Source organism: Montipora capricornis, chromosome 3 (genome assembly GCF_036669925.1).
Source record: "Montipora capricornis isolate CH-2021 chromosome 3, ASM3666992v2, whole genome shotgun sequence".
Classification (NCBI taxonomy): Eukaryota; Metazoa; Cnidaria; class Anthozoa; order Scleractinia; family Acroporidae; genus Montipora; species Montipora capricornis.
In genome coordinates this window covers 59257480-59274131 of record NC_090885.1, presented here as the reverse complement: position 1 = coordinate 59274131, position 16652 = coordinate 59257480, and the positions used below count along the sequence as shown (strand labels likewise).

Sequence of the window (16652 nt, the reverse complement as noted above, 5' to 3'; positions counted from 1 at the left end):
CATCTTATCACTATAACGCCCCTCACATCGTACTTCTGATTCCAAAAAAAAAAGTCAGTCGTCCTGCAAGTTGTTATTTACTAAACTTATAAGCATTAATTGAACAGAGATGCCCAGATTAACCCTATCGAGGGTATCTCTTTGCTGGAAACAACTGCACGTTTGTTTTTGTTAACGGACAAAAAAACCTAATTCCAGATTAGTATCATCCAACTAGTGGGCTGATGCAAATCCTGCATTTTAATTGGCTACGCTACTAGAGGACTATTAGTAATAGTCCTCGAGTAGCAAAAAGCGTGACGCTTTCTTTCGTTTTATTCCCTAATAAATATTTCTTCAACGTGCATTTGCTAATTTTATTATTGCCTTTTATTTCCGACTAGTTGGGTGATACTAAAACAATTAGACCCTTCGCCCTCAAGGGCCCCGGGTCAACAGCCCATTCGGCTTCGCCTCTTGCATGGGCTATTGACCCGTTCCCATTATGGGCTATTGACCCGTAGCCCTAGCGGGCTACGGGTCTAATTGTTAAATAGACCCTATACATACTCATCCCACTCAAGACATAATCTCCAGTATTTGAACATGGGCCACATTGCTGGGAAGCGAGTGCCCTCGCCCAAGTGCCATTTCCGCTCTCGAAGCAACTTTAGTCAGTGTTATAATGATAATACCGAAAGAGAGAAATGATCCTCTCACTTATCTGGACAATTTAATTAAGCAATTGTCTCTTATAGACACCTGAAAAATTTAGCTGGCTCCAATGGGATTCGAACCCAGAATCTCTGCGATTCCGATGCAATACTCCTAATAGACCACTTTCGATATATTAAAATTCAGTCCTAAACAAAACGCATCATCTCGAGGCTCTGGGGAATAAACTCATACAAATCCTTATATTTATTCCCCAGAGCCTCGAGATGATGTCTTTTGTTTCGGATTGAATTTTAATATATCGAAAGTGGTCTATTGAGTCAACTGTGTGGTTTCACAGCTCAGTTGGTAGAGCGTTGCACCAGCATCGCAGAGGTCATGGGTTCGAATCTGAAATTTTCAGCTGTCTATAAGAGACAATAGGGAACTTAAGCGAGTCCGTTTTTGAGACGCGGACGGCAACCGGAAGTGAGTTTTTTCCCCTTTTAACTTGTTTTCACACAGCCACGTTTACATTGCTATTTATCTTTTCTCCATAAGAGATGCTTAGTATAAAAATCTAGGAGACACCACTGTCCTGGCACACGAAATTTTCTCTTCCGGTTGCCGTCCGCGTCTCAAAAACGCGCGTGCTTAAGCACCCCAATAGCCTTTTTCACGGTTAGTTTTTCTCATTTGCATTACAATGTAATCTAACGTGGATGCGAGGCAATTTCGCGTTAAAAACTACAAAATAGCCCGAAATTGCCTCACATACATGCTAGATTATATTGTAATGCAAATGAGAAAAACTAACCGTGAAAAGGGCTATTGCTCAAGTTGTTCAGATGATCAGTGCAAAGATCATTTCTCCCTTTCGTCTACAGCCCGCACTTCAAATACAATGTATATACATTTCTTTCAAAAAGAACACTAGGCTTTTCTTAAATTACGCTACACAGCCCACTCTTCATGAACATTTTCTCCAAAAGGACAGAGTGAGGCTAGTCGTCAGTAAAGAAACCATAGCCACACATTGTATAAAACTATTACGGCTAATGACTTGTCTGAGATGAAATCAAGATTGCACATCCGGCCCGAAGAAAGGCCGACACCTGGATCGCTTCATGTATCTGCGAATTCAATGAATCAAAGAGTAAGGGCCTGTTTACGTGGAGGAACGGTGCCTCAGCTGATCGCGTTACACGGCAAGGAGGGATAAAAAATAGCCCGCCTTTACATTCTACTCACCTAATTGGCTTCCCTGTAGACCGATTACATAAATGGCGGCCAAAAAGCCTCGTTTGCATGGACAAAATACGAAAGAAATGTTGCTTGAGAGCGAGGCTAGTAAGTCTAATTAGCACATAAACGAAAGAGTACAATTTTGGCCGTCATTTATGCATTCGGTCTATGAGTGGCCGCTAAGCACAACAAACAATAAGAATCGTTTTGGTGACAAGTTTAATTCTTTGAATCACTTCTTCCCCCAGCGGCCGCTTTTCAGTGTTTAGGTCCTTTGCATGACCGTGTCATTTGACCTTGTAAATCACAAAAAATTGGTCGTGATCAGAAATGAAAAGTGCGTGATTTTGGAGTGGTTTCAAAGTTTGAAAAATGTATAAGAATTGTGTGCTGGGTGCAAGCTGTTTTCCATATAAACTTCAGTTAATTTTTTAAGCCTTAAAATAGGAAAATGAAACGAGACCTACCCGTAAGTTGAAGTTTGATCGAGATTCTATCACGTTTCTATCTATTCTATCACGATTCTAAGCAAGGAGGAAGGAGATCCAGAATGATTTTGCGCGTGCACTGTGCTATCTTGTGGGATCGCCTGCATCCGAAGTCGCGTGAATCATTGCAAAATCTCTCACCTAAATGTCAGTGACCTCAAAATTGACATTCTTACTGATTTCATCACGCTCTTTCCATTTCTGGCATCTATTTTGTACCATGACCATTTTTACGATTGACAAGGTCACGTGACACGGCCATGCAAGGGGTCTATTACAGTGATCTCTTCAGTTTCAAAGTCATTTCGTTCAGTAGATGTCCCTGTTAAGTGATAACGACGCCAATTTTTTTAGGCAGGGCACCCTCCCTCCATGTAAAAAGGCCCTAATTTTTCCGCAAATAAAGAGAGAATCAGCCTTCCATATTCATTCTGAAAAGTCTGAAACCCAGTTTTCCTCTACTTTTGTCTGCGAAACTGACTGGGGCCACTTTTCCTATAATACCAGAACAGAAAATTCTCGTGAAAAACAAGAAAAGTCAGTTCATGTGCTAAATACTTGCAGTCTTTTTTCAGGGATATAAATTTTATCCAACAAGGGTGGCAAGAGAATATCACATCACTTTGAAAGGCAAAACCCGGTTGTTGAGGAGGGGGTCAAAATTTTACTCAGTTCTCACTTAAAGGCTGTGTCAAGGCAGTGCACTTTATTTTGAGTAGTTTAGAATTATTCGCCCCTATTCGCTGTAAAACGTTGAAACACTGTTAGACTGAACAGAATTGTAATCCATTTTCATCTTCTCCAATTTTGCCTATCCCTGCCTCCTTTAGTATTTGCTGGGTTTTTTTCCAAACCTTCCTTCATTGTTTTAAGTATATTTTTTAAGTTTCGCTTAACTTGGGTGCCAGTTTCCAGTCGCTGACTTTCGTGACACAGCACCTTTACCAATGAAATTAAATGAGGCATTCTCATTGCATTTACACAAATTCGGCCTCGTTCTTCGCTTAAACCCAATCAGACTTTTTTATTAGCCAATCTTACTTTTTCCTTTTCAGGATAAAAGTTTTCCGACAAGCGCTTTTGTCATTTTTACTCCTGCGCAGTTGCATTCTATTCCAACTGAAGTTGAAAGTGTCAAAACAGAAGTACTGTTTTTTTTTCTTGCGTCTGAGGGCGCTTTCCATTTGACAGAACTCACCGCCCAGACCGGGCATTTGGAAGGACTAACTCTAGAACGCCTTCAAATTAACACATTTCGAGGATAGTACATACTCCTCCAGAAGAATACGTAACAATTATTCGACGAGGGCGCGGAGGATAAGAAGTGATAGATATAATAATTTTTTATTATACTGATACTGATGAAATACCAGGATTTCTCCTATTACTAAAAAAAATCATATCTTCACCGCGCGCAGTGAACATACCATTTTTTCCTTTTACAAGCGAGAATTAAGTTGTCGTCATGGTAACGAACAATTAGCCAAAAATACTTGAGTTTCCTCTTCATTGTAAGATACTTTTGTGCTTTAATATAATTCTTCTCCACTACATTAACATTTTTATTGCGAAATTTTACATTTGTTTTTCATAACTTTCATATCTTGTTTCAGGTCACACAACATGCGTGTTTTTTAGCGGTTGGTGACCACTTTTTCATCCTTTCGAAAACGAGTAAAACAAGTTGTTTTAAATCCAGAGATTTCATCAATATCTATATAATAAACAGAACATTACATGGCCGCCTGGGGATATGACTTTTATATTGTCGTGCTGAAAGTATCTCTCACTCGTTCGCTTCGCTCCCTCGTGAGAAATACTTTCAGCACTCGAAGATAAAACTCTTTATCCCCGCGCGGCCATGTAATATCCTCTATAGATATCCAGAAAGCCCGAGTAGAATTGTTTTATTAAAAACTCCAGGATCAACTACTCTTGTTTGGTGTTCCCGGGGGTAGTATTGTCGACTAAAGCACCGATTTTCCGGTCCAAAACGGCTTTTGTCGGCCATTTTTCTCGGCAGAGTCAGCTCGCTTTATGCTGACGCGTTCCTTGACCATATTTGGTACAGCAAGTATATGAACTGATAGCCTGTCTCATAAACACCAAACCCCTTTTCGTAAAGCACAACAGAAGGGATAATCTTTCTTTTTCTTTTTCTTTTTTACAGTATTTACAAAAAAGACCGCGCTTGCCTATCATTCGCTTATCTCAAATCTAAATTCAAGTTGTGCTCTGACATCTGGTGAGGATTAGTCGAGTAACACCCGATAAAATCCATTAAACTCGAAGAAGAAACGTAGTGGGCAAATCAAGAAGCCAGCGCTCCCTTTTACGAGGAACTCCCAGGCTCACTTTTCGCACCTCCCTGTTCATCCGCTTTAGATTGAGCCACAACAAGGTCTTGCTTTACGTTCGTGACCTGAGTAGCAGAAACTCGTTTACTGACATGTTGACCACCGCTCAAAGAAGAGCTTGAGGAAGCCGTTCCTGCAGAATGACTAGCTTGTGGATCCTTAATTCTCACGACAGAACCAAGCGATGCTGTTGTTGGAGCGGCAGTCAACGACTTCAACGTTACCCCTGCAGGTGCAGCATTAGAAGAAGGGACCTCTTTAGTAGTAACCTGTGAAGAGACCACATGAATTCCACCCGTCTTACCGGACACGTTAGCCGGTTCAGACTGACAGTGGGAAACAGGAGTTCGAGAAGTGACGACTCTTGCAACTTGACTTGTCCCTGCTTTAGCCACTGTGACGATGGCTGGAACACCAATCTGCGAGAGAGACTGTGGATTAGAGACCTTGTTTCCCGGCTGATTGATAACCCTGTTTGTTGATGCAGAGGTCATTTGACCAGGTATAGCTCTTACTGTTTGACTAGATAGAGTAGATGCTTGGGTGCTCTGGACGAGGGTCACTCGACCGCTAGGTTGCGATAATGTGGAGTTACTGGGCAGTTTTCCTGCTAGAGCAGCGAGATTGACTGGCAAAGACGTAACAACATTCCCTTGAACAGACGAGTCTTTTTGTGTGACTAAATGAGACCCACTGGTGGACTGCCGCACAGGATAACCAAGCACGACCTGAGATTGTCCTGTACCACCGGATACCGTCTGAAGTGTTGCACCACTGATCAGCTTGTACGAACCTTTCAGGCCAGCTGATGATATCGCTTGTGAAACCATCAACTTACTACCGTCCTTGGTCAAAACACTAATGGTCGATGGCTGACTCAGTTCGCCCACACGAGTAACTGTCGGTCTACCAGAGGTCAGAGGCGCTGACGATGTTGCGAACTTCCCAAGAGGGGAAGCTGCCGCTGCAGTCGCGTTCGAGGCAGGGATGGCACCCGGTGGAAGAGACGGCGCTTGCGTTGTTACAGTGGTACCTTTAAGATTTACCAAGGAGGTGAATGAGGAAGTTGGAGACTGAGAGAGAGGGCTTTGTCTGACCGGAGCGGATACGAGAGTTCTGACCGGGAGCTGAGCACCTGAGGATTGTGCAGACAAAGCGGCATTGACTGCGCTGAGAGAAACGGGAGTATGGCGCTGGCTCTGTGGTTTGATGATATACTGCACGGTCTGTCCTCCAGTATGCGTTGAAGTCATCAGTGAGGGTGAGCTGCCGCGCGGGATGGTGATAAACGTCTGTGTGACTCGGGCGCCAGAGTCAGAGCTCTTGGCAGTCAATGAAATGAATGCTTGTCCTCTACCGCCAGATGCTAGAGCGGCTGAAGACGAATTCTGCAAAGGCATCTGACGTGAAACAGTCGCACTTTGCAGAGGAAACCCAGCCAGAGTCCCATGGTGCACAGGAATTGCTTGCGGAACACTGCTGACCACACTTGTCGGCACTGCTCCCGTCACGTGAATTATACTCGGCGGTGGATTGGAGGGTTTCGATTTGGACTTGGACGTCCTTGGCTTCTTGGCTGGACTGGGTTGGCTGAGTGAGCGCATACTGCTTAGAGTCCCCATAGTGTTTCCCAAAGGGATTTTTAGCATTGTGTTTCCTTGATCTTGAGAGGATGCCTTTTGGGGCGTGGATTTCTTTGCCAATGACGTCACAGCTTGTTTGCCCACTGAACGATCCATTTCAGAGCTCAGGTCACGTGATACAGAACGCTTTCTTTTTTTCTTTCGGAGATCCACCTCGTCTGATGAATCGTTTCTGGTGTGAACGCTGTTAGTGGTCATGCAGGTCAACACATTGCCCAGAAATTCTCCAATTTCGTCCTAAAAACAACAAGACTTCATGAGAACAGATACAATAAGCCTATGGCAAAAACAAAGCAATCCGTTTGTTTACAATTTTTGTAGAAAATGCGCGTTTATTTCTCATCGATCAAGCAAGAAATCAGCATGGAATTTCAACAATGAGTTTAATAATTAGCTATCTGTGGAAATTTGAGCCGATGTCTCAGATAATCTTTGAGGACTGTCGCTATGAAAAATAATACTAACTTTTGCAAAGGAAGTATGGTATGCCGCCCAGTAATTATTATTTCGCTGATTACCTAAACCATAGTTAATGGAGGGGAATGGTTATGAAACCCAACAAATTTCCTTGATGTATATTTTTGTTCTCTTTTTTTGGCCTTGACCGTGCACAAAACACAATAGGGGGTTTAAGCAAGCGCGTTTTTGAGACGCGGACGGCGACCGGAAGTGGGTTGTTTTTCCTTTTAAGTTGTCTTCACACAACCACATTTACCTTGCTAAGTATCTTTTGTTCATTAGAGATGATTAGTCTAAAAATCTGCGAGACACCACTGCCCTGGCACTCGAAATGTTCTCTTCCGGTTGCCGTCCGCGCCTCAAAACCGCACGTGCTTAAGCTCCCTAATAGTTGTTTACTCCGTACTGAGGAACTATAAACCAATAGAAACCTGTTGGTTACGTAATCCATGCAAAGTGTATGAGCGCAAAAACGAAAGATTGTTCGTGGACTTCCCAACCTAAATCTTGGCATCTTTGTTTGCTCCTTTGATGTTTGCCGAACTTCAAAACCAGTCCCCTCTATTAAGCATGCCTAAACCACAGGACTTAAACATGGAGAGTAAGGATGGCCCTGTGGTAACGCTCCTGCCTCCCACTTCTGCGGACCCGGGATCACATCCTAAATGCAAATGTGGGCCGAGTTTCAGTCGCTCTCAATCTTACTCCGACGTTTTTATCCGGGCACTCCGGTTTTCCTCCCTCAGCAAAATTTACTCCCAGTTTATTCCATATGGCTGTGGTGCTGTGGCTGTTATACACAATTATGGTCTCATTTACACAAAAGACTGAGTTGAAAAGCCCTTCAAGAAAATCCTGCCAAGCCGACCACATGCTGGAAAGGTCAGACCACAACACAGGAACTCTGTGCCCTAATCTTTTTCGAGTAGTGTGTGGAATCTTATACGTCCCACAGAGTTAATGAACAAAGGCTGTGAGACAGGACCTCCAGCTTATCGTCCTTATCCGAGAAAACTACAAAGTCTAACCATTTGCAGATGTAGTTACAAAGGCAGCACTTTCTCCGGAAGTCCAGTGCACTGTCTATTGAGCCATTTCATTTTACTCTTCAGCGGCGGCAGTTCAATTTGGAGAATTCTTAACTGTCTTCAAATGTCTTCAAAGAGTATCGAATACATCGGGGCCGAATTTTCATAAATACTTATGACATGCACGTTTAGTTTCTTGAATGATTGATCGAAAAACGATGGGCACATGCTGATGATAAAGCGCAATTCTAAACAAAGGTTCGTTTGGAGGAAACGAGTTGAGAAAAAGAGTAGACCTGAAACGCACTGGTCCGTTGCGACGAACACGTGTAGTCTACGTTTTCCACGCGTTGCAAACGCATTTTGAGCAGTCTTCGAGCAAAAACCTCAAAAAGTTCCTCACTCAGTCAAAAACGCTCGAAGATAAAAAACTTGTCAAAAACGTTCGAATCAGCCTCAAAAAGGCATCTTTTTGTGAAAACCCAGCCATTTGGCAGCGTTTTGAGCTGGTTCGCTTATCTTTGGACAGTACTGTAAGTACAATGTATTTAATCCAGATTAGTTTCCAACAACACGACTCTGGTAGAAAAAACAAGGTACGACCACGACGTAAGAGTACATACCATAATCAACCGATCAACCATACTCTGCGTTAAACCTTCTTGTTTCTTCTTAGCACGAGTCAGCCGCAACTGTTGAGCAAAGGCAAAGAAATGTTTGTTTTTCAGTTAACTGCAAGCTATTTCCCAAAGCCGTATCCACAATCTGATGACATTTTAAACTCATTTTTTAGATATACGGTAACCCGTCTTTACATTTCTCTGGAAGGGAACATCCACTCCAACGAAGTAACACCCAGAAATAATGTTATCTCTTAAGTCAAATTTTCTTAAAAACTTCTCAAAGAAAGCGCTTGTATAAGTTTTAGAATGGCCCATTTTTGTTTTCAAATTTCCGGGGCGTCGCTATCTTGAATAAGTGTGAAGTGTTACACAAAAGAAATTTAGAGCGATAAAGCAACCGTAACATGTCACATTTATTCAAAACGGCCTCCTCTTCAAAGCAAGTCTTAGTGGGAAGTTTTTGTGATGATAATAGACCCTTGCACGGTTTTTGACCGTCATCTTGGCTGGGAGGCAAACACGGCTAAAAAAAGGAGACAGATTTCCAACTTTTGCCACAACTTTAAATAGTTTTATTGATATCATTCATTCAACAGAAAATAAGGCCATTTAGGAAGGTATAAAGGTAAAATCTCTGTTATGAGCCAAGAAAGGCCCATCAGGCCGGCACTTATCTCTGGTTTCGGTAGCATGAAGCGACAAGGAGTATTTCTACTCCCCCCTGGATGGGATGCTAGTCCATCGCAGGGTTACCCCCAGCATTTTCGCCGATACCCATTTATACACCTGGGTGGAGAGAGGCACCGTGGCAGTAAATTGTCTTGCCCAAGAACACAACACAATGTCCCGGCCAGGACCCGAACCCGACGCCATCGCGCCTCCCTTTAAGGAATGTATGACGTCCGTAAATTGGACTAATAAAGTTTCTTACAGTGCTTCTAATTTCGCGACAATTTGCCGTGATGGTTTTCGAAGGGTTTGTATGGAATCTTAAAAATTCGTTCATGGTCGTTGTAGCCTTAATCTGTTCTTTATATTTCATGAAAATAATCTCAGTATAAATGTCTTTTAAAAGACACTATCACTGTGGAAATCCATCTCGTTTTAGCGGCGCTACAGCGGTTCAAAAACGGCCAAAATCCCATATATTTACTGTAAATTTAGCCGTGTTTGCCACCCAACCAAAATGGTGCCAAAAACCGTGGAAGGGTCTATTAGTTCTATTCAACATATGAATGAAAGCTAATTTTCAGAAGAAAACCTTCGCACTTAGACTCGCTTTGAAGAGGAGGCAGACATGAACTCGGAAATGGCCTATTCATTTTTCCTAATATGAACTCTATTTTTCAAACAAACAAATTTCGAACGAATTTGTTTGCAAACATTATTTCTGTCGTTTTAACATATTCTGCGAATGTAGTAAAAGTGGAGATTTCCTTTGAGCAGTGCAATAGCTCCACTACTGTGAATGATAGAAAGGCTGACCATAGTTACTAACTATGGACTGACTTAGTACTAATCGGTCTCTCAATGAAATGTCCGTATATCCGTAGTAACAACCGCCGCTGTAGCCTGGGACTGAACACCAGACCGCTGAACACCACGCTTTGTTGAATCAAATGTTGATGACGTGTTGACGCCGTTTGCCCACCCCCAGGGGGCCCGTTTCTCGAAAGTCCAGAAACTTTACGGGCCAATCTTCGGGTGTCACAATTCCTTTTGTATCTCAAGAACGGAGAGGATTTAAGTTGTCAAACGTCACGATCATTTTTCTTTTTGTTTCCTTGAAGACATGTTAAAAGATCGGCTTTCCAAAACAAGCGGTTGGCAGTTCCACAAATGGTTTTTCGGGCCCGAAAAAGTTTTCGGGACTTTCGAGAAACGGGCGCCAGAAGTCCATATCGTTCAACAAAATCGGACGGATGTTGAAGCAAAAGCTGAAACTGTTTGCCCGAACCTTTCAACCTCTTGTTTCATTGCACCCTCGCAACAGGCGTCGTCGTCCTTGCCTAATAGGGAGCTTACGAAAAGACGACGCCGATGGCAACGACGACGCTACAAAACAATAGGTTTTAATGAGCAAAAACAATGGCTCTGCACGCTCTGCACGTGCGTTTTACGTTTTGGTACATTTCTTTGCCGTCATCTCCTAAATGACGACGTGAAATGACCAAATTCAAGGTTCTGTGGAGGACTTTAGCACATGACAATGAATTGCTGCACGTGCAGCACGACTATTTATGCTCTTTCAACCAATGATATTATTGCTTTGTGGCGTTGTCGTAGTCGTAGCCGTCGTCGTTTCTTAAATTCCCTACTGTTATTTTACTACGGAGTTTAAGAAACGACGACGGCTACGGCAACGAAAACGCCAAAAAGCAGTAATATTATCGGTTAAAAGAACCAAAATGATCGTGCTACACGTGCGGCACGCCTTTTTGAGCACTTCTCTCCCGCACTCGTCAAACCTACTACGTGAAATGACCAAATTTAAAGTTTTGACGACAACGTGAATCTTTCAGTCTCACCCTTTACTTCAAATCCGTCCGTACTAATCCAGTTTTTGGACACTTCGCCCACATTGCATAATACAAACAAGATGGAATAATCATGAAATACTTAGAAAAGCTCAAAGTTAGATTTTGAAGTAGGGGATGAAGTTCCCGGTGTTGTGGCTGTCCTCTGTGAGTATATGGGTGGGTAGGTATCGCAGGTCCACATCAGCTAAACAGCTGCCAAAACTTCAACCTACTCAACCTACTCAACCAACCAACCAACGTTTTCGTCGTCATAGCCGTCGTGGTTTCTTAAACTCCCTATAGAATGAAAACTACTCAAGGTTTGCCAGTCTTGGTCTCACCTGTTCATCGGCTCCACCCACCACCAACAAACTTGTATCTGTTTTCATTTTCTCCCGCATTTCCTGTCGCAAGTAAAATACAAAGTGTTTGCAAGTACAGTATTGATCCAAAGAGATACGAAACGTAATTGTTTCGAGCAAAGCAAAGAGAAACCGAAAGGACGACCACTTAGTGAAGAAGTGATTATGAAAGGGCTATTTCACACAATTTTCTGTTGTTTCAACAAATAGTAATGCCCTCCTTTTGAAAAGGGAAGCTTTGAAAAAAAAAAATCCAAAAACTGAAGACCAATATGAAAGTGCCAGTATGGTGATGTCGGATTTAAAAGATGTCTGTAAATACTACATCATTTCACTTCAAAGAGTGCATCGATTAAAAATGATGCGCCTCTGAGACTGTTCCTGTATTTTCATAACAGAGATGAGAAATGGGCCAAAACGTTCAAGGCTACAGCGATACTTCTTTACTGTAAGGAACAGAGAAAAAGATACCTCAACGTCTTCTTGTGACGTCAGATTGGAATGCGATCCAATGACAAACAATGTGGGTGTTTTAAGCTCCAAAAGAGGATCTTCCACTCCCTGGGAAAAGAAGGGAATTAATCTCTTCAAATTATAGGACACATGATATTCATGAGAGAGGGTTCAAGAAGGAAAAAACAATATGAAATGCAAGACAAATTAAAATTGGCTTTTGAATTAAATACAGTACAAGCTTGAATAATCAAGTTGTTTGAAGGATGATAAGCTCTTATCCTACTATAACTACTAGCAAAATGTTGTAATGAGTTGAAGTCAAACACCATGTTTTTCTCCAGTACAGCAATATTAATTCTACATGCAGATGAAAAATGTTAACCCCAGTAAACGAAACGACGACAATTTTTTCGATTTTGACAAAGGATTAATAGCTTCAACATCCGCTCAATTCTGTTGAACCGCAATGTTGAATGAATTGCCCCCCCCCACCCCCCCCCCCCCGCCCCCCTTCTCCCACTTTAACCGTGTTGAATCGATGTTGAATGACTTTCAAAGCGTTTAAACTTTGCATCAACAACCATTCAACATTTCTTTTGTTATAGCGAATGTTGAATGAAATTAAAGAAAATTGCCACCCTCTTTCAACATCGCTTGGTATGCGCGTGCGCAATAATCTTGTTCTCAAACCTTGATATCAAGGACTGTACTATAGAATATAGTCAACTAAATTGACAAACCATTGGGTCATGCGCTATGTAAGAGATAATTAAAAAAATTCCACTTTGCGTTGATCAAGACAAATTACCCTCCTGATAAAAATCTTATTGAAACTCCCATTATTCTGTACAATGCAGCCATATTTGAATAACGAAAGTTCTTCGTGGGAGAGCAGAGGTGAGAGCACCCGCCTTCCACCAATGTGGCCTGGGTTCGATTTCCGGTCCTGACGTCATATTTGGGTTGAGTTTGTTGTTGGTTCTCTACTTGCTCCGAGAGGTTTTTCTCCGGGTACTCCGGTTTTCTCCTCTCCTCAAAAACCAACACTGCCAAATTCCAATTCGATCCGGAAAGCAGGGACACATGTTGAACGAGCTCCTGAGCGCTCTTAAAGTGTTCCGTGGGTAAACAAATTACATTTACATTTTTTTCTCGTCTTAAGCCTACTTGGGGAGCTAACCACTGTTTTTTTGTTGATTATGATTATACAAGGGTTTACCGGCATGAACCATCAGTTACACTGTACAAAAAAAAAAAACAACAACTCACCACTCGGACGCCACTGAGGCCAGTGATGGGAAAACCGAGGCACACAACAGCACAGACAGACTCCATTAATGCAACCTAATGGAAAAAAAGGGTAATAAAATTAAGCAGTAGATCCAAAACCTTAGGATAGATGCACTTAAATGTACATGCACTATAAGAACTGAGAAGCAAACCGATTTTGGTATCCCTCACAAAATCTCTGGTTAATGTAGGTTCAAGTGTGGGGTATTTCCATCCACACGTATTCAAATCGAGTTGGCCCGTCCACACGTATCCGAAACGTATCTGGTGCTCAAGACTCCTCAAGGAAACAGAGGTAACAGAGCATGCGCCAGGAAGCCCTCGGCAGCCATCTTGCAAATTGATTTCACGGTAAGGAACTGGGCTCGATCTTGTTACGTCCTCCGGATTAAAAAATATCCGGCTTTGGAGTCCACACGGTCCGAATTCATATCGGATTCAAAAATATCCAATCTGGAGAGCGTATTCGAAAAAGTTCCGGATTCACCAGCGAATTCGCCGGATACGTGTGGACGGAGCCTTATTTACCCTTTGTCAAGAGTAACCACACTCTTCATTTGTAAAGTGTTTGTGAGAAGCCCGTTTGTGAAGAAAACATTAGTAACGTAATATGCAGCACCTTTGAAGGTAAAAAAATCTTGTTATAGAATGTAGCGATTCGGAACATGGCTAGAGCAACATGTCTTAATTAACATGTCTATAGTGGTACTAGCACAAGAAAATTTAGAAAAATAACATTTCCACAAGCAACAGTCAAAACAAAGTTCAGACATATTACCTGGCATGAAACCAAAGCACCAACAGACCAACCCAGCAGAATAATGGGACGATTAGGAAAGTGACTTCTCAACTAAAGAATACAAACACTAATCAATGTTAACCAATCATTGAAAGGTCCATTTTCTGCCTCAAATTTATTCTTCAGGGCAATTTCATTGTCAACATTATCGTTATCACAATTGTAATGGTTATCATAATTAAGATAATTATAGTTATTATTGTTGAATCATTGTATTACATTACACTAGCGCGATGTTCTACTCATAGAGAAACACAGAGAGAATATTTCAATTTAAAATATGAAAATTTAATACCTCTGTTTCGACTGAAGCCAAGTTTGTCTCCGCTATGATTTATCAACCCACGTGGAAACATAACATGAAATCGAGGCTAGCGACCCAATCCCCACCCCCTATGAGTGATGATCAAATGCCCTGTCCCCAGGTATACTAAGTTGATCAAATTCCCCCCCCCAGGCAGGAAAAGGCATCGAATGCCCAGGGTGTACCCTGGGGGGGGGGGGGGGAGGGGGATGTTTGAAGCTTCGATTTGACTGGTACATAACCATGCACTAAGTCATTACAACATAAAAAACAATTCAGAAGTCCCCTCGATTTTTCATCTTTGGTAACTCACTAACCCTCTCTACCTGAAACATTCCCCTCATTTGAAGCAATTTTTCATTTCTCTTTAGGTCACTTTCTAACTTACAATGTATGTTACCCTTAAAATTCACATTTTTTGGCAAGTCAAAAAATTCATAGTTTGAGTTATTCAGACTCCACTGACTGTGTTATCATCATCCTTACATGCATTATGAACTCTCTTCTTCAAAGCCATAGCAAGTTTGAAGTTTTCAGTTACACATCTTTATCTCAAATTTACCTCAAGCACTTTAATCCTCACAGCACCAATGATGTGGTCCAGACACTGACCGATAGAAACCCCGCTTCCACCATTACTGGTATGCATTGTCACGGGTACAACTTTGCCAAGGACCGACAGTGGTTATGCCAGAAGCGAGCCCGCTTTGACGACGTTCCAGCACTTATACTTGTTGTAGGACCACTTGGTACAACCAACAATAGTGGAGTTCCTGGGAGCTTACGCTGGAGATAGAATGTAAATGTAAATGTAAATGTAAATCTGCGCTTAGTTGACCGCTCCCTACAAGAGCTTTCAGGATCAACTGGCTCAACGGGATTGGACCAAATGCATGTGAAGGTGCCCACGGCTACCGCCATACGATCCATGTGTGATCTCGGAGCACCAGAAAAACCAAGCCAGATGTATTGACTGGGAGTCGATTTTGAGGTGGGAGGAAAACCAGAGTACCCGGAGAAAAACCCTCGGAGTCAGGTTGAGATCGACTTAAACTCAACCCACATAAGCCCCGAGGCCAGAGTTGAACCTGGGTCACAGAGGTGGGATGACCACTAAACCACCCTGACTCCCCAACACACTTTGCCATAATGATGTACATGTTCTTGTATCCAAGTATACCAAGTACTTTAAATTAATTTTGATACTGTACAGAATCCAGCAATGGAATCTTTTCAGGGAGCAGGTTGGTGACCTGTGAAAATGCTTATTCCTCATGATTGTACAGTAGTTAACATCCTCGGTTTGATTTTCCTACATGGATTTTCCTTTCCTTGTCAGACTAAAATCGTACACCTGTATCTCCCCACTTCAGTTCTAAGGGAGAAGGTGTGACAGATGATAAACCATCAGATTCTAACAAACTCTATATCCACTCAAAAAACTATGTGCCTTTTAACCCATTGACTCCCACATATAGGAGTGACACTTAATAGATTTTAACTGTCTAGATAGTGCCAGACCCAATGGTTTAAGGAAAAGACTTAAGTTGGGATTAGGGTTAGCAAGTTTTGAATGTGAGTAATGGTGGACCATGAAATCCAAAACTTACACTCAAAGTAAACTGCCTTTGGATAAAATTCAAAGCTCAAATTTTTGCAGGTAAGGTGTTGAGTAAACAAAAGGTCATACTTTCAAAATCTGAAGAAAAAAAAGGAAGTGATTTTTTTAAATCACAGGGGCACTTTTAGGTGGCTCAAAGCAGTTTCAACGCTTTCAAGCAACGTTCTCATTAGAAGGATTGGCACTACAAAGCTGTAACTCGAATTAGCAATGTTATAATACCAATGACAGCACTTGGCTCAAAATTAACACTCGCAAACTCGCAAAATGAGAGTCGATTTGATAATCTGCGAGTGAGAAAAATATCCACTAGCAAACGTTTGCGAGTTAGAATCATCCATGTCTCCCAATCATTTGGAGAAAGCTGTTCGAAAGCAAGGAAAAAAAATGCACGGACAACATCTGGGGCAAATGAAACAGCGCACACTGAGCTGAGAAGAGCACATTGATTTTTGTGTTAGCCACTAGCTAGTGGTGTTGCACCAAGGCTCTGTGCCACACCTGCACATTCGCATGTTGGTGTTCGTCTTGGTTTTGGAACTCTCGTTTTCATTGCATACGTCAAAAATAACTTCTTTCTTCACGAGGCCTCAGGGCCCTTGACCTCTAACACAAATGCCAGTGGCGATGAAGATCTCGAGCCACTGAAGAAAAAGAGTTTGAAGTCAGGATCCAACATCGATGACACAGTATATCTGAAAATAGTTCTGCAATGGCAGAAGGATTTCACAATCGATCTGGGTTACAAAGTAGTGAAGGACACATGAACTTGTAGAAGAAATACAGTGTAAACCTGTGTCCAAGAATTCTTGAAGGACAAAGCAA

The 16652-nt window shown here is 42.1% G+C and overlaps 1 protein-coding gene across 1 annotated transcript in view; it reads right to left on the bottom strand.

Annotated features, from left to right (window-relative positions):
• Nucleotides 1–3869: 3869 nt before the first annotated feature.
• LOC138043513 (KAT8 regulatory NSL complex subunit 3-like) overlaps nucleotides 3870–16652 on the bottom strand; it is a 35092-nt gene continuing 22309 nt past the window's right edge. The window contains exon 12 of the mRNA XM_068889822.1: nucleotides 3870–6603. Coding sequence (XP_068745923.1) covers nucleotides 4699–6603 — 1905 coding nt within the window. The 3' untranslated portion in view covers nucleotides 3870–4698. The remainder of the gene's footprint in view (nucleotides 6604–16652) is intronic.